General features: G+C 41.1%; 1 protein-coding gene across 5 annotated transcripts in view; it reads right to left on the bottom strand.

Annotated features, from left to right (window-relative positions):
* Positions 1-18,814, bottom strand: part of FRMD6 (FERM domain containing 6) — a 107,604-nt gene that overhangs the window by 3,166 nt on the left and 85,624 nt on the right. For all 5 annotated transcript variants that reach the window (XM_019968667.2, XM_019968666.2, XM_019968668.2 and 2 more), the window contains 6 exons: positions 15,846-15,911; positions 14,893-14,961; positions 11,959-12,133; positions 7,204-7,539; positions 6,341-6,472; positions 2,111-2,202 (listed from right to left, as the gene is read on the bottom strand). In XM_019968667.2, coding sequence (XP_019824226.1) covers positions 2,111-2,202; positions 6,341-6,472; positions 7,204-7,539; positions 11,959-12,133; positions 14,893-14,961; positions 15,846-15,911 — 870 coding nt within the window. The remainder of the gene's footprint in view (positions 1-2,110; positions 2,203-6,340; positions 6,473-7,203; positions 7,540-11,958; positions 12,134-14,892; positions 14,962-15,845; positions 15,912-18,814) is intronic.

Raw genomic sequence — 18,814 nt, 5'->3', positions numbered from 1 at the left:
CCCTGTGAGGAAAAAATGCTACCACCACCAATAATAGTAGCTAACATCTCCTGAGCCATTATTATGTGCTGCTGCTGCTAAGTTGCTTCAGTCGTGTCCAACTCTGTGCGACCCCATAGACTGGCAGCCCACCAGGCTCCCCCGTCCCTGGGATTCTCCAGGCAAGAACACTGGAGTGGGTTGCCATTTCCTTCTCCAATGCATGAAAGTGAAAAGTGAAAGTGAAGGTGCTCAGTCGTGTCTGACTCTTAGCAACCCCATGGACTGCAGCCCACCAGGCTCTTCCATCCATGGGATTTTCCAGGCAAGAGTACTGGGGTGGAGTGCCATTGCCTTCTCCATTATCATGTGCTAGGCCCTAGGAACTCAGTGACCTTCCCCACCCACTCCCTAGAAGAATAACCCAAGGCTCAGAGAAGTCAATGCAACATGAATCCAACTGTCTCCAGCATCCCAGAAACCGAGCAGTTCTCCTAAAATCAGGTTGCACGGGTAAAGGTACTGTTTCTTTGCTTTTCCATGAGGCTATGGCAATTAGGCATAGCAACGCTCTTGTGATGAGGTCTGTTATTCTTTTAATACGAGATGGGAAAACAAACCAATTATTATGCAAGAAACACAATTTAAAACACTATTTTTTTAAAAAGCTAGAATTCTTGGGTAGAAAAATAACATGAAGTGTTCTTGGTGTAGAAAAGGTTGGGAGGCAGCCCCAGGATGAAGAGGTGGCTCCTAAACAGTGCAAGAGGCTGTACTCTACCAAATGCTGCACACAGCAGGTTACAGACTTTCCAAACTCATTATCCCAAGAGGTGGTACTGGCTGCAAATATAAGCAGGTTAAAAAATGGTTCCAATAATTACATGAATAGAAAATCCTTAATGGGTTACTTATGGAAACGAGCCATTACAGCTCTAACCTACTTTTGCTGCTGAAACCACAAAGGCTAGCTTTGTTAGAATAAGATATCACTTTTGCTACCAGCAGAAGAGAACAGAGTCTGAGCTCAACAACATTTTACTTGGAATTGCCATATCTGAGAGCCCCCCAAAGATGATGATCCTCGTACTGATGGTGTCTTCTGAGGATCCACCAAGACTTTCACACAGAATTCATCAGGTCATTGCCACAAAGCATCAAGGCAGGCACCCATCTCCCCATCTCCTGGGTGTAGAAGCTGATCCCTAGCTGTACCCCACAAATGTTCATGTACAGTTAAGAGCAAACATCGAGTGGCAGGGGTGGGGTGCAAACTGAGGCAGTTTGACCCTGAAGCTTGTACTCCTAATCATCATGCTACATGTACAGCTACAAATACCACTTATTGGAAGTGCTAGAAGAATAGTTCATAAAATGTCACTTTCATATTATGGCTACTGAAATGGAAGGAAAAAAAAAGACAAAAGTTAATAAGGGAAGAAAGAGAAAAATATAAAAGGCAAAGACTGTCAGATACAAGAGAAAGAAAGAAAAAAGAGGGAAGATAATAGAGTGAAGAAAACAAGAGACCCACAGAGCACCCAAGACAGACAGCATATAAGGAGAGAGAAAGAGAGTGGTCAGAAGTCAGGAGTGAGTATCAGTTGTAGATTCCATCCAAATCCTGCAACAATGAGTTTCAGAGTATTTTAATTTGTCTGTATCTTCTGATAGCTTAATCGTCTAACCAGTGATTATGGGTTATCAAACACACTAGCTTAGCACAGTTTGAAAATTCAAACTGAATAGAATAATTAAGAGTGTGGAAACACTTCTGTCACAACATACCTGACAAGAAAATTACTCTCCCAGTTGTTGAGATCAACACACACACACACACACACCCACCCACACACAGAGTTAACCTGAAACCTAAAGACCAGAGGCTTCTCACCCATATGAAGTATGAAACAAAGTACACAGTTCATCCAAATAAAAATCCCAAAGAGAAATGGAACTAGCAAATAAATGGAAATAAATTCAGACTAAAACTGGAAAGTATGTATCTACTAGGAATCATTTCCTGAAGGTTTTAAATTTCTGCTCATTTACATAATTATAAATGCAAGCCCCTATTTAAAACTGTCTATAACTTCAGCTCCTGATTTAAGTTTTTCAACTCCTCCCGTACCTGTGGAAGAGAATCGGTGCTCTGGCCACGCAGTTTGACTACCGTTTCTGAGGAGCTGGAGGTGGAAGAACCGATCTCTTTCACAATCAATCCTAAAGTAAAACACAGAGGAAAAACCAGTGAAGACCTCAAATTATTCATCCTTCTTGCCACGCATCTGACATGAACTACTGTGTGCTTGTGCTCAGTCACTTCAGTCACGTCTGGCTCTTTGTGACCCTATGGACTGTAGCCCGCCAGGCTCCTCTGTCCATGGGGATTCTCCAGGCAAGAATACTGGAGTGGGTTGCTGTGCCCTTCTCCAGGGGATCTTCCCGACACAGGGATTGAACGGGGTCTTCTGCGTCTTCTGCAATGCAGGCAGATTCCTTACCGCTGAGCGACCCTACTACCAAGAACTAAAGTGCAAATATTAGCCAGTGCTGATTAATCTCCCTCCCTGTGGCCCTTTGGTGGCTGAGGACAGGCATGGATCACAACCACTCCTTGTGTTGCAGGGAGTGGTGAGATCCATGAGGGGTTAGAGCATGGCATGGAGGTTAAAACTGCATTCTCTAAAACAAACTTCTAATTAAGCTGTTTAGGATGCAGTTAGAAACAAAGACAAAGGCCGAAGGTGAAAGTGGTTTCTTCACTGTATCGCTAAAGCTCCCCTACTCTCCATACAACACTGACTTTGAATATAACTCTCTGAACAGTGACACAGCCTCTAGGTTTGGTTCTGCTTAAATGAGCAGTGGGTAAATGGGCGGAAACTGGGTCCAGGCAAGTAAGGACTGTGTGTCCTGGCCAGTGTCCTCTTACAAATGTGGTTGAGCACAGCACCCATCCAACTGAAGAGCAAATGCCCACCAAGGGCAAGGTCCAGGGCCTGCATATGGAACACACTCCGTTCCAGAGGTTCCTCTGGGAAGATGGGGCCACTGCACAGGCCTCCTGCGTCAGGTTTTACTGGCCTGACACCAAAAATGGGAGGCTACAGTAAGAAGTCAGCTCTGGACCTCTGAGATCACCAGAGCCCCTTGTCACTGAGGGCTCAGGGGGCCTGATGGTATTTTAGAAACAGAAATCCAGGGCTAAAACTTTCCTAAGGGACTGTGGCATAGGAATAAAGCATCCAGAAAAAATGTTTAAGGAGGTAAAACTGTCAACAAGAACTGGCGATGTAAGTGAAAACCACTCATGTTTCTTGCAAACAGATGGAGCAAGTGAAGGTCAAGCCCCAGAGCCTTAAGGCTAAATGGCTTAAGTACATTTCCACCTGATAAAGAAAAGAACCTTGGGTAAGTAATATGATTTTTATTCAGCCACTGCTAGTAATCCATAGAAATGACTTTTTGTATTCTATCTCTTTAAAAGGGTCTCATGATAATTCAGTGTCTGGCATGTATTAAGTGTTTGATGATTAGTTCAATTAAAAAATGATATATGTACATTCCTTGGCTTATATGTAGACAGTTTATTCTCAGATGACAGTCATGTTTTTGGGGCTGGTACCAACTGCCTGAGCAGAAGATCTTTCTCTAGAAAGCTCATAATCTTTTAAAAAGCATTAAACTTAAAAAAAAATTTACTTATTTTTGGCTGTGCTGGGTCTTTGCTATTTTGTGCAAGGTTTCTCTAGTTGTGTAGAGAGGGGGTATTGTCAAGTTGTGGTGTGTGGGCTTCTCACTGCAGTAGTTTTTCTTGTTGCACAGAACGGGCTCTACGGTGCACAGGCTTAGCTGCCCTGCGGCATGTGGGCTCTTAGTTCCCAGACCAGGGATATAACTCATGTCAATCGGCAGGTTCTTAACCACTGGACCACCAGGGAAGTCCCAGCATTAAACTTCTGAGTGAATCTTCACAGGAAGAAGATGTGGACTAGGGTACTGGCTGGCACTTGGTATGCTTCCTTTTGGATTTCCTTGTAAACGTGCCCGTGTGTGTGTATTAGTCACTCAGTCGTGTCTGACTCTTTGCGACCCCATGCATGATAGCCTGCTAGGTTCCTCTGTCCATGGAATTCTCCAGGCAAGAATACTGGAACAGGTAGCCATTTCCTTCTCCAGGGGATCTTCCTAATGCAGAGATTGAACACAGGTCTCCTGCATATACAGGTGGATTCTTTACTGTTTGAGCTACGAGGGGAGCCCAAATGTGCCCTGGTTGCCTGTAAATCACCTGCTCTGAAACCCAGAACCAGCACTAGAAAACTCAGCATCAAGCCTGATGATCAGAACATTGAACTAGCTCCTGCCAACTTCCACAAGAGTGAAGGATAGAGCAGTACACTCCATCACCACTCAATCTTAGCTCTGTGTATTTAAAACAATGTTTAAAGGCTCAGATTATAGAGATTTGGGCAAACTAGGATGAGGCAAGGAAGAAAATAAAAACATCCATAACCCCATTATCCAGCAAAAAGGTTACTAATATTTTTATCATATATGTATAAACATTTTTATAATTTGAGATCATGCTATTTAAACAATTTATACTGTTTTTCTTACCTATGTTTCTTATATTATTAAGTATCCTCTGAAAGAAAATCTCATTATTGAATGGCTATATAATATTCCACTTTAATGAACAGAACATAACTTTACTCATTGTTAAACTTTAGTTTCTTTTTTCTTTTTGCTATTATATTTGACATTTCAATACACATTTTTTATATATAAATCTTTTCAAAAGCCATCTTATTTAAATTTTAAACAAATTTAATTTCTATTTAAAATTACAAAATTAATTTATAAAAATCAAACAGAAATAAAAAAAATAGAAAGTAAAAGTCTGCTTGCCTCATCTCTCCTTCCCAGAGGCCCACTTTAGACAATTTTCTTTACAAAAACACACACACAGAGTGAGTGATGACATGCTCTCTATACAGCTATAATATGCATATATATATTAAAACATTTTTAGGGAAAAAAATTAAACATAATAAAGTAAATGGACAAAAAGGGGCAAAGTTTGGTACAAGACTAGAGCAATCAGCCTCTTGGGTCTTTGTTGCTCAGAGTGATTCTCAGCAATCATGGACAGGTCTGTTTCTGGCTAAGCTTCTGAAGGCCATGGTTCTGCTAGGTTAGCAAGTGGAATTCTGTCATCAAAGGTTCCTCTTACTCTTTAGAGAGCTGCCAGAATGACAAAGACTGTGTCTGTTAACCTTTTCATCACTAATTCCCTGCCCCTGATGCGTGGCAGAGGATCACAATCAGAGGTTGTGGGTCATGACAGGCCAATGCCAGGTCACTCCAGTCGAAGGAGGATCTCTCACTGAAGCAGTGCTTTCAGCGGCAAGACACTTAGCACTGAAGTCATTTCGACAGCTGGCTCCTAAGGCATTTTCTTTATAGAACAGAGACTAATTCATGACATGTGACAAAAGCAATTACAAGTCTGAGGTTTTTTTTTTGTAAGATGACAACTTTCATTTGAGAGAAATATATATATTATTATATAACTCTATAAAAGGGTTATAGTGAATACATTTAAAGATGTCATCAAACATAGAATTTAAGAGTTTTTTTTACGCCAACCTTTTTTTAACGCTTTTTCTCCAGATTCCTACATTCTATATGATATAGTGTGTGTGTGTGTGCACGCTCAGTTGTGTCCAACTCTTCTGTGACCTCCATAGACTGAAGCCTGCCAGGCTCCTCTATCCATGAGATTTTCCAGGTAAGAGTAATGGAGCGGGTTGCTATTTCCTCTTCCAGGGGATCTTCCTGACCCATGGATCGGACCCACATCTCTTATGTCTCCTGCACTGGCAGGCAGATCTTTACCAACTGTGCCACCTGGGAAGTCCGTATAAAATAGAATGGGGGAAACCAAAACAAAGTAAACCTGGAGAGCTGACTGCTGCTTTTCTCCACCCAGCATTTGTCCTCTCTAATCCATGGGTTTTCTTGTCTATGGAAAGGAGGAGGCCAGTTTGAAGGGTCTCCAAGCCTCTTAACAGATAAATCACATAACTCTCTGATTATCATTTAAAAGAGCAAAGAGGGAAAGATAAAACCCAATTACACAGCTTTGTCCAAAGCCTGAGGTAGAGGATGCTAATTCCAATGCTGAGTGCTTCTCCAGCTTCCCTTTCCTTTCCCTCCACAGAAGGCACTCGGTCCCACAGTCTGTGACACTGATGTGCAGCCCCCAACCCACCCCTTCTATTTTCCTGGTCGCCTGCTTCCCAGTCCAGGACCACTCCCTGGGTAAGGAGAGGTCCCTTCTGCGGGAGCTCACCAGAGTGTCCGTTCAGCTTCCGTGACAGGAGCATGTCCTCTGTGATATAGATGCACATGTCTGGGCTGACTTCCAAGGACTCTTCATTCATCTGTTCCAGGTCTCTGGGGTCATCAACCAACATCTCTATTTCTGAAGAAGGGAAAGACATTTAGTGACACAAAGGAAATGGTTACCATTCACAGCCACACCTTGAGGGAGGTTATGCAATTATTTACATGTAAAAATAAATTTGCTAATGAGACTCTACAATAGGAAATTCCAGTGACAATTCTCGACTAGATCCTGCTTCTCTTTTTCTCAGGACTGTTGTGTTATCTACATGTCTGCTAATGCCATGATCTGACTATCAATTATTCTTTCTCTTTAAGAAAAACTGTACTAGCATGCTCTGATGACAAAGGGCCAGCGGAGGCTGATGGGTCGTTTGGCTCATGCCAAAGCAGACTGTTGACAAAGACAGAATGAATAGTGCATGAAGCTCTCCGTCTCCCACATCTGCCATCTCTTGGAGCATTTAACAATGAGATTTGAGATCCACATGAATTCTATAGTAAGCACACATATGTTTTTCAGTTTTCCTCAATGGAATCAGTATATCTTTTCCCCAAACTTGAATGCTACAGCAATTATTTGAAACAGAAAAACAATAAAAAAGATGCACCCAAATGCTGATACAGGCTATAGATCTCATCTTATCTCCTTAACCCAGGGTGAAGCAGCCAATGCTGTGTTGCTCTCTTCTCTATTACGACATCAATCCTATGGAACCAACACTGGGGAAGCACTGGGAAAGAAAAAGCAGAAGGGGCCCTGACGATGGGTCAGCACCGTTAGCTTGGAGGGCCTGGGGGGCAGGTTACCATCATCCTGTGAATCCTCCTCCAGCCGGTCCTTGCCGCCACTCTCCACCCCGGAGGTGTGGGAGCTGCCGTGGCTGGTCATGGAGCTGCAGGTTTTCAGCTTGCGGTGGATGGCACTGCCAGGGTAGGCGTCCTCAGGGCCCGCATCCCGGGCCTTGGTGTCGGCCTCGATGCCCGAGGTGTGGGAGCTGCTGTGGCTGGCGGTCGAGTGACGGGACAGGCGCTTGTGCTTCATGCTGCCGGCGCTGCTCCCGCTGGCCCGTGACCGCTTCTCCAGCTGGTCCATGTCGAGGTCCAGGTTGTCGCTGATGTAAGACTCCCGGTACTGCTTCTTCTCTGTGTGGTGAGGAACACAGCTCATCATTACAGTCAACCAAGGCAGGAGGAATGGCTGGTTAGCCCAGGGCAGGCATCAGGCCACGAACGAGTACAATTTCATATTCAGAAGTGAGTGACTGGAAAGTGCTGATAATTCTGATAGGAACTCTATGTAAGAAGACTGCAAAATGAATAAAACCTAGTACAATAGATCTGAGGCAGGTATTTGACTACTTGAAGACTTTTAAAGTTTCAAACACTGCAGAAGAATGCTACTCAATGTGGATGAAAAGACCACTTCTTGTCTGAAAACTGTTATTTGTCCACAATGGAATAAGTTTAGGAATTGAGAATAAACATTTAGAAACTTTCAGAGCGATCTGATATTGCCAGGACATCCACTAATGAGACTTTGAACTTTGCAAAAGTATCAGTGCATGGTGGATTAGAAGTTTTGAAAAATCTGGTTCTTCCCCACAGATAATTTCCGAAATTCTGCTACAGAAATGGTTTCATAAGTACACTTATACTAACTGCCTTTCATTTGATTTGTTCATCTGTTCAGTTTGGTCCATTGTTAACTTAGCTCTAACTGTTGAAGACAATTTAAAATAAAACTATTTTTCTGAGAATTTCTTTCAAAAAATTCCAGAACTGAGATTTTCACAGATTAAGATTGCTTTTCTCCATTTAGGTTGAACTAATGAGACTTCACGATCTATTAAGAAAACATAGTAATCACTCTGGTTTGATGATTTATACCCACTTAGCCTCTGACTGATAAAACTGTTATTTAACAAGTTGGTACAGATCTTTAATGCAGACAAAGACACAATACTGGAAAGTCCCTTTTATCAAATGCTAAACTAACTATTACATAAAGGCACAAACTTACAACTGGGCTACAGGTATACAACTGATATGCTATGCTATGCTAAGTCACTTCAGTCGTTGCCAACTCTGTGCGACCCCATAGATGGCAGCCCACCAGGCTCCCCCGTCCCTGGGATTCTCCAGGCAAGGACACTAGAGTGGGTTGCCATTTCCTTCTCCAATGCGTGAAAGTGAAAAGTGAAAGTGAAGTCGCTCAGTCGTGTCCGACTCTTAGTGACCCCATGAACTGCAGCCCACCAGGCTCCTCCGTCCATGGGATTTTCCAGGCAAGAGTACTGGAGTGGGGTGCCATTGCCTTCTCCAATACAACTGATACAAACATACTATTTTTGTGCTTGAGGTCAGAAATTTAAAACAAAGAAAGAGCCTTGTATTTTTAATACTTATGAGAAATAACACATCAAAACAACGTTAAAAAGGAAGAGTGCACTTGGGGAATGTTGAATTGATACTATTTCAGAAACTGTTAACTAAACCAGACTGGGTTCTCAAGGGTCTGCTAATGGATTTGTCTTGTCTCTTGGTTAAGTAAAAATACGTGTACTCTTGATGTCTGAATCCAGCCTGAAGTATAATCACCACAGGCTTCCCCAGAGAAGAAAGGAACATCAGCAGAAAGAGAAGATATGTACTCCAGGATGCAAAATGGCAACAATGCTTGGAGATGATGGTGTGTACGCTTCTGGGCTCCAGCCTATTTATGTTACTTCTAAGGACTCAAGCTGAAGCAAAGAGGTGTGTGCAGCCATACTCACAGTGAGGCAGAATGGAACCAGATATCAGGGCCTAACCACACATCACTGCTACAAAAGTACATCCATCTACAGCCCATCTTTTTAGGGCTAGGCTGGGTTCTAATGAGTCCTATTTTCTAAGAAAGCAGGAGTTGAGATGAAGAGCTAAAAGGGGTTTGCAAAATTCCCATATGCTTTCTATTTGTTGTAGTGTTAATACAATAGGCACATGGCCCTTGGAAGGGTAAAAAGTAAAAAAAAAAAAAAGTCCTAAGCCCTAAGACAACTGATAACAGTGGCTCTAATAATTAAAAAAAAAACTTTTCTGTATCTTTAAAAAGAGCCCTTTTACTCCCAAATTTCTGACAGATTTGGAGTAAACTAGTTATTCTATACTCACACACATAGTCACTAGAAAACAAGTACTTTGCCAACCTGTCTTCTAGCTAATAAGAGCCTAGCCTGAATTACTTTGTGTCAACATGTCAGCACAGCCTTGGTGCTCCACGTGCCGGCTTCTGCTCCTGTCATCGTGCTTTTCATCTCTTAGACCTTCTGCAAACATTTAAGGAGTTTCACACCGATCAGTTACAAAATGAGGAAAATGTTGAAATAATTTTGAAATTTATTTTAAGAAATACAAAATGCAACCGCTCACCCCCTAGTAATCACTGGTGTCAACAATGCAATCATCTGTTGTAAAAGCCCACAGAACACCAAACTTTTCGTGTTGTTTTGGACCATAATGCAAGTCAATGCACCCTCTTGACATAAAACCTAAGAATAAGCCCTAGCTATCGAGTAAAACTGAGTTGAAAAAAGATTTTAATGACAGAAAGCATTTTTTATCCATCTCTTTTTAAACAATAGGATTCTTGTGATCATTTTTACTACAAAATGCAAAAATAGTGTTTCAGACAAGGTGACACTAGATGAAATCTAATTAAGAAAAATACAGATTCTTTTCACGCTGTGATTTTGGCTAATGTTAATAGCTTTTTTTTGTTGTTTAAAATGTTGCAATCCTTAAGTGTGGGTGAAATAACTGAATTCAGGCCAAGGTTAATCCAAAAGAACTTAGTTTCAGGTTTTATTCAGATCTGCAGGGATTTCTAAGCAGAAGAAAGTAAAGATAGGGAAGAAAAAAAAAAGCCATATCTGCAAAATGTATCTACGCATACCCACATCAAAGATCCAATCTGCATCACTGTCAATCTCACTGCCCCATTCACATAAGCCCTCACATGCACGTGATAACAAAGCCCTCCCCTAAGAACTCAACATTCTTTGTAATTTTTCTTTAGAACCTATAGGGGAGGTTCATTAATTCTTTCAGGGTACAAGGGGCTCACATTACAGTCACCTAAACAAGAATTTACTAAAATGCTGTGGGCAGAGAGCTGCTGGAATAAATGAATTTCCCAAAGTTGCGAGTTGGCCATTCAGGAATGAAGCCAACTTGGCAAATGATGGGCTCTGCACCTAAGTCACCTATTGTCACAAGCTTTCCTGGTGCTTCTGCCCATTTAAATTCCTAATCTTCATGTCAGCGTCAGACAGATACATGCACTTGTTATACTGATAAGTCATCATGGGGAAGAACTGGCAGTCTGGCAGCAGGGGAAGCCAATACACTAGACAGTGAGACTAATTCTCTCCAAAGACAAATGCAGTTTGGTGGCAGACAGTGGAAAATGATTCATGTTCTAATTGCTACTTAAATTACAATGGCATCTCCAAACTGGGCCTCATTTAAATTGAGAGGCAGCTTTTGAGAAACATCCATCAGATTGTGTTTAAACCTCTATAAGGATTTTTGTTTGTTAAGAGAGGACAGGTACTTGTCTTGTTTCTATAGGGAACGTGACATCTGAGAGGTCAAAATGTGTTTCCGACATGGACCTAAGTTAATATGAATCTGAATCCCAATTTATGCAAATACCCCAAATAAAATCTAATAAAATTACCAACAATTACTATAACATGAGTTTGCAAAAAAATTGAAGACAATGAAAGACCAAATATGCAAAGTAGCATTTTTGGGTGTGAAACTGGAGTGTGCTGTACAGAGTAACCACAGGAGATAAAGAGCTAACCATCAGGTTAATACTGTGAAGTTGAAGTCTACTGTTAGAAGCCTCCACCTCGTCTTCCTCTCCTCACCAAGACTTGCCCTCTCATGGCTCAGAACTCTGAAGCCCCAAATGCACTGCTCTGTTCTGTGTCTCAGCAAACCGCCCCCGTGCCCCAATAGGACAGGCTAACAAGATCCTCAATTGTAAACTTTTCTCTCCTTTGTTGGTCTTTCTTGCTGAGCCAGACAAGGGGCTTCCTAGTTGTCAACAAGAGGCTGGAGATATTCTGTGGCCCACCTTTACTGTCACTCTAACGTAAGGAATAATCACACTGCAAGGAATTTCAGAGAGCCTGTACATAACAGCCCCAAGGTGGACCAGTGTATAAACAAGACTCTGAGATGCAGATAAAAGCTGGTAAGCAGATAAACCTTAGCTGTGCTTCCACGTAGTGGCTTTCTGGACTTTCAAGTTGAGTGCAGGGAAACTTTAAAGAGACTGTTTGCTAGGACAGTTAAATAGCAGGGATAATCTCAGATATGCGGACCAGCCTGTGGGTGGGCTTTCCAGGACTGCTGAGATGGAAAAAGCAACGCTGCTGGGGACCTGGAGAGGCTGGGGGTCTCCAGGTCCCACTCTTCAGGAGACTAAAGCCCCAGTTCTTGGCAACTGTCGAGTAAGGGGCCACGGGTGGCAAAAGTACCACCTGCTTCCCGGCCAAGATTTTGCGATACCTTCGTTTTCCTCCAGCTTCCGGATGTGGCGCAGAACGGGCTGCAGGTTCATGTAGAGGCGATGGCTGTTGCTCAGGAGCTGCAGAAGATGTCTGGAGCGCATGGGGCACCCCGTGTAGTAGATGAGCTTCCTGGCAGAAGGCAAGCCATCTGGGAGAATCTCAAACTTCTTACCCTGTGGAGGGAAGGAACAAGTCAGGAAGACAAGTCTCTGATGTGTCAAGGTCCACTTTCTTTCCTAGTAAGTAAGGAAAACTACAGACTCAGAAATAGATGCCTAAGGCTCCATCCAAAGTTCCCTGAGGGGTATATTACTGTCTTCCCTTTCAAAAATGTCATGGGATAGAGGATTACCAAAAATTCAGGGAAATGCCAAGCCAGGGTCTTCCGGTTCCATCTGTGGTTTCTCTGGCTGGCCAGGCTATTTACGTAATGGAGAAGAGGCCATCATGAAAGCATTCTCAAATGTAATCCCAACACCCTAACTCGGTAAACAAGACCACAAGCTCTAGAAGAGTAATGCATTCAAATATTTGTTGAACGCTGACAAGATGTCAAACACTTTTCTAGTTCCTGAGAAAACAGTAGTGCATATATGACCAAGTCCCTACCCTCCTGTTGCTACAATCTGGTGCTAAAGAGGGTGAATAAACACATAAAATAACTACAGCTTATGATAAATTATAGGGTGGAAATAAACAAGGAGTTACGATAGTAAACAATACAAGATACCTATTTGGGGGTTAGAAAAAAATGAAAAACTCTTTAGTCAGATAGAAGAGGGACTTGGAAGCCAGATGGATAGCTGGAGGGATGAGACAGGAAGGAGAAATAAGATATGCAAGTGGTATGTAAGTATCTCTCTGTCAGTGGAGGAATCTCATTCACCAGGTTTGGGATCATTAACCCGAAGTTGCTCAGTCGTGTCCGACTCTTAGCGACCCCATGGACTGCAGCCTACCAGGCTCCTCTGTCCATGGGATTTTCCAGGCAAAGGTACTGGAGTGGGGTGCCATTGCCTTCTCCGAAATTGAGGGAGAGGGTGTGGCAAAGTTCCTTCCAGTTACAGAATATTATGAATTCCTTTTAACTTTTTTGACAATGAATAGGATAGCAGGACTACAGAAAGGAGTCTTCCAGACACAGTGATTCTCAGCTGGAGACGACAGGTAAAGCAAAGAGGGAGGTGTATTTTAACTACACACTGAAAGTCAGCACAAAGCAATTCAGACATGGATGGAATTTCTTACCTCTTGACTTTCCATTTTAAAAGGAACCACCACCAGATCTCAATGCTATGATAGAATGCTTGTAACTTACACTTCATGAGCACTAAACATGTATTAACTTACTCAGTCCTCACAAGTCTATGGCCAGTGAAAGTGTTCGTCACTCAGTCATGTCCAACTCTTTGCAACCCCACTGACTGCAGCCCACCAGGCTCCTCTGTCCACAGAATTCTCCAGACAAGAATAGTGAAGTGGGTAGCCATTCCCTTCTCTAGGGGATCTTCCGGACCAAGGGATAGCACCCAGGTCTCCTGCACTGTGGGCAGATTCTTTACCATCTAAGCCACTAAGGAAGCCCAAGGGGGTGGTCCATTATTCCCCATTTTGTAAGCAAGAAACCAAGGCACAGAAATGTTAAGTGATATGCCCAGAGTCATACAACTAGGCAGGGCTGGGCCGGCTGCAAAAAGAATCATCTGGGAAGTTTGCCAAAACAGATTCCTAGTCTCTGCCCCAGACTTGCTGAATCAAAAATCTCCTGGGTGAGGCCCAGAAATCTAAACAAGCTCCTCAGAAGAAGGTGATGCACAACTAGATTCAGGAACCACTTGGTGCAGGACCCTTAAAAATTCAATTTCTATAAATGTATTTTATTACTACTTAATTGGAGACATGAAGGGGGCAAGTGGGTTAATAATTTTCTCATTTACAAATAACTCCACTCCTTTCACAAAAAGCTTGAAGGAGAAAGAGCCAGTGAGGAGGAGGCAGGTCAGGCCCCATTTAATGTATGAATAAAGTGAAATCAGATTGAACTGTGCCCAAGGAATTAAAGTCAGAAACAGGTCTTTTAACTCACAGGGCAGTGTGGGATCAGTGCCCAAATGCGATCTGGCAATAGAGCTCTTTATTTATATAGGCCATCTTCCTGCTGGAAAGAAGCATGTGTCTTAATCCTTATCTTCCTCCTCTTTTTGTGTATTTCTTCCAGTAATTTAGGAACAAAGCAAAATTATGAATTTTAATGACCACTAGAAAGACATATAATTAACTGTAATTCTTTGAACTCTTCCCCAAAATGGATACAGCTGGCAAAAGAGTGAAACAGCTGGGAAAAAATAAGAATTTGCTCTGACCAAAGAAAGTGTATTGTTCTCAATACTCTAAAAACAAAAGTACTTTTCCTGTTAAGAGTTGTAGCCCTTTCCTTATAATGATGATTTTCAACAGACAGATATTAATAGAAACATCTTTTTATATCACTCTTTATTCTCTATTCAAGAGAAGTTAACTTCCAAAAGAACGGGCCAACCCCCAAGCTAAGAATAATTTACCCTCTGATTACAGCTTTCTGTTTTCTAATCCCTTTGCTGTACATTTTTAAAAATAATTCTGTTTGATGAATTCATCTTGAACTTTTCCCATCACATTTTTTCTGCAACTAGGGTAGAGTGGTGGGGACCAGACACACAAATTAAAATTGGTGATTTCTTTTGCTGTAAGACTCTGTGATTTCAGGTTCACTACTGAAAAGTGGCAAGGATTATAATTACAGTGCATGCATAAGAATCTAAGAAAGCTAACTATTTTCATCTTCAATTTTGAGAAAACATCAAGTTTTGTGCCTGAAACAATATTTTGTTTAAAAAACAAAAATCCACAAAAACAAACAGATGAGTATTTTAGCCAGTTATTTTAAACTTACCACAAACACCAACTTTCCAACATTGGTCCAAGGGAAATCATAAAGTAATTGTTTCTCTTCGTCTAAATTCTGTGGAAAGAATGATGAGTTACTTATAACTCTAAGTTATGCACATAGAGTTACCGAGGAAACTGACAGATACTCTAAAATAGCTCTAACTTCTTTCCCAGAAAACTAAAATACATACAGTAATTAAAATCTGAAAGAGGTCCCCAACTCTCTTTAGAGACATGCAGACAGTAATTAAAAGAGAAATGATACAACTCTGCCACTTTGGGTTCCTCAGTGACGACGTTGCCTTTCAAGGTAATCTGTTCCCTTCTGGCCCATCTCTAAATTTAAATAAAAAGTCCAGAAGACTCAGGCATTCGAGAGATGAGATAAGGCACTCAGACGTTCATAACTGGGTGTTTTGCCTATACCAAAGATAAGGCACCCTCCCAGGCCTCACAGACCTCCTCTTTCCCCTGTTGATGGCGGGATGATAACACCATCCCACCTGCAGAAGGATGACAGGAACCGCTTACTCAACAGATGAGTTTTATCAGAAATTGTAACGGAAATTAAAACGTCTGGGTCAGATACTTTATCACAAAGTCATTTTTCTTTCTATAGTTACAGATGCACCAGATGATAAAAAAAAAAAAAGAATGCTAAAAATTAATGACACACAGAGAAAAATGTCTGGATATTAATGATCTATGAGTGATAAATGTGGGCCAATCTTTGGTTTGCTGTTTCCTGTTCTAGAGGACTTACTGATGTCAAGGATCAGACTGTTTCACTTTGTCTATCCCACATTATCCACATCTGTGCTGGACAAATAAGAAGTAGTAACCAATCACTGGCTGGAAATAGGACCAGTGGACATAGCACAGGACCAGGCAGGCACACTGTCAGAGTGAAGACACAGTGGATAGATACCATTTGACACCTATTCCCCATTAACTAACCTGAAAAATCTGTATTCCCCGCATGGTCAATCCAAGGGTCAGAGAAGCTTCAATTTCCCTTTTATCCTGTAGGAATAAAATTATATGAAAAAGCGTATCTTTCTTCCATAAGAAACAATTCAGCACTAAAGAATGAAAGATAAATTTCAGTATTAGAAAGCTTTTTACTTAAAATAGCTTTGCCTTTCTGCATCCTTTTTTTTCCTGTAAGATACAAGAAAATCATGGGTACATATTAAATCAATAATGATATTTTCTACTTTTTAAATCTGAGATTTCAGAGTTTTAATGTTTTTACTATACTTTCATATCTGACAATATTCTAAATTCGTGTGTTACTGAGAACTCTGGTAAGACTATTTGCTACATTTACATCAATTTTTTTTTTAACCTTCTATGCTATGCTAAGTCACTTCAGTCGTATCCAACTCTTTGTGACCCTATGGACTGTAGCCGGGGATTCTCCAGGCAAGACCACCACAGTGGGTTGCCATGCCCTTCTCCAGGGGATTTTGCCTACCCAGGGATCAAACCAGTGCCTCTTATATCTCCCGCATTGGCAGGTGGGTTCTTTACCACTAGTGCTGCCTGGGAAGCCCCTTTTAACCTTCTAACACCTTTTCTCAGATGTTAGAATCTTGAATATAATGTCATAGTTATATTCTGAGGTGCAGTAGATTTTGTGTATTTAAAACTGGTTAAATCTCCCAACTCTGAAACAAAAGTTAGAGGCAAGCCTGAATAGTTAATGGGCTTCCCTACTTAGATAGCATACTAAAGACCAGAGACATTACTTTGCCAACAAAGGTCCGTCTAGTGAAAGGCATGGTTTTTCCAGTAGTCATGTATAGATATGAGAGTTGGACTATAAAGAAAGCTGAGTGCTGAAGAATTGATGCTTTTGAACTGTGGTGTTGTAAAAGACTTTTGAGAGTCCCTTGGACTGCAAGGAGATCCAACCAGTCCATCCTAAAGGAGATGAGTCCTGAATATTCATTGGAAGGACTGATGCTGAAGCTGAAACTCCAAAACTTTGGCCACCTGATGCAAAGTGCTGACTCACTGGAAAAGACTCTAATGCTGGGAAAGATTGAAGGAAGGAGGAGAAGGGGACAAGAGAGGATGAGATGGTTGGATGGCATCAGCGACTCAATGGACATGAGTTTGAGTAAGCTCCAGGAGCTGGTGATGGACAAGTAAGCCTGGAGTGCTGCAATTCATGGGGTCGCAGAGTTGGACACAACTGAGCAACTAAACTGAACTGAACTGAAGTGAATAGTTAATGCTCTCTCATGAAGATAGTTAAAAGCTATAAAGCTTTACATTATGTTAGTTTGGAAAAAGCACTTATTTTTAAGAAGTTCAATTATCACCTGCCAATATGATATACATTCAACCAGCTAAACCATAAACTGAAAAAAAAAAAATACACCACAACAAGTATAAGGGAAAAATACTGTACTTAGCCACAGCTTTTAAGCACTATTTGTAACAAGTGGTTGTATGATGTAAAGTTCAAAATAGAAAATAAAATTGCTAAGTCACTAAAGTATATTCAGTATGAGATTTCTCAGTTAAAAAAATGAGTATGTACAGCTCTTTATTATGTTCAGTGCCAGTTTTTGCATGATCATGAAAAGAAGTATTTTTAGAAAATGTATCCTCAGCTGGCATAGTAGATAGAGCCTATATTCACTACTGGGGCTGTTTTTTTTTTTCCCCCACTAATATTCTTTACATCAAGAAAGGCACATACAGTATAGGTTTAACAGGAGAAACCAATTCATCACTATGACTTTAGGCCAATATCCCTTTCAAGGCTGTTCTGATTGCTTCCAGAAATAAGACTGTGTTCATAAAAATGCTGGTTGTGTGTGTATGAGGTATGTATCACTGGGCAAGAGGTACAGAGGTTTGTTGTTGCTGTTGTTTTAAATTTCCTATCTCCTGTCTCCATTTTATAAACAGGTCTTAAATGAAGCACTTTTAATGGCAGTCACAATTTCTTTAAAGAATGAAAATTCTCTCCATAAGGAAAAAAAAATCTGTTTCTTCACCTCAGTTCGTTAGCTTTATCTTGTTTTAAGAAGGCCAGAGTGATTTTTATGCCATGTAAAAGTAGCACACTTTGAGCAAATTGAAAAATTAATTTTTACATGAAAAGTAAATTAGAGATATCTACTTTATCTACTAAAGGATTCTTAATAGGATTCTTAAAAATACCAAAGCTTCTGTAGCAAATAGAAAGCAACCAATATTTACTGAGCACTCACTAATGTGCCAGGCATGCCATCTGGCCATTTCAGATTCATCATCTTGTTGAATCCTTCCTGACCTGTGGCATGTATAGGATAATTCCCACTGAACAGATGCCCAGTACTGCAGCGACAGACCCCCAGGATCCCAGCAAGAGTGAGTGCCAGTGGAGGGTTTCTAACTGATGATCTGATTCTAAAGCCATACTCTCTCCAATGTATCATTCATACTTCTAATACATTTTAAAATATAAACTTATTGTCAAAACTGTCATTAATTTTCATTTTCTCTTATAAGTTGAAGTGTCACAATGAACTCTTAAAAGAAAAACAAGAACTCAGTCTTTTAGGAATTTAACTGAAGAGATCTTGTGGAAGTCTTTGCCTTTCAAAGATGACAGGGCATTAACAAAGCATCTCTTGGGCATGAAAAGGGAAAAAATAACATCCTTTGCTCTCTTTTTAAGTTTTTTGAACCAGCCAAGAAAATTACCCAGCAATATAACCGATCTGTGGTCCAGTCTCTAATGGCCTAATTATGCTTATCTTACCACAAGGGTGTAGCAGAGATAACAAACCTAATAATAACAAAGACAGTGGTAACAGAAACACATTTAACATCATACTTAATGTGTGCTGGGCACTGTTTTCAGCACTTTTCACCCACTAATTCCTTTAGTCTTTAATAAACCTCAGAATTTATTGGGTTTGTTA

This window comes from Bos indicus, chromosome 10 (assembly GCF_029378745.1).
Source record: "Bos indicus isolate NIAB-ARS_2022 breed Sahiwal x Tharparkar chromosome 10, NIAB-ARS_B.indTharparkar_mat_pri_1.0, whole genome shotgun sequence".
NCBI classification, from domain to species: Eukaryota; Metazoa; Chordata; class Mammalia; order Artiodactyla; family Bovidae; genus Bos; species Bos indicus.
This window is presented reverse-complemented; position numbering and strand designations above follow the sequence as displayed.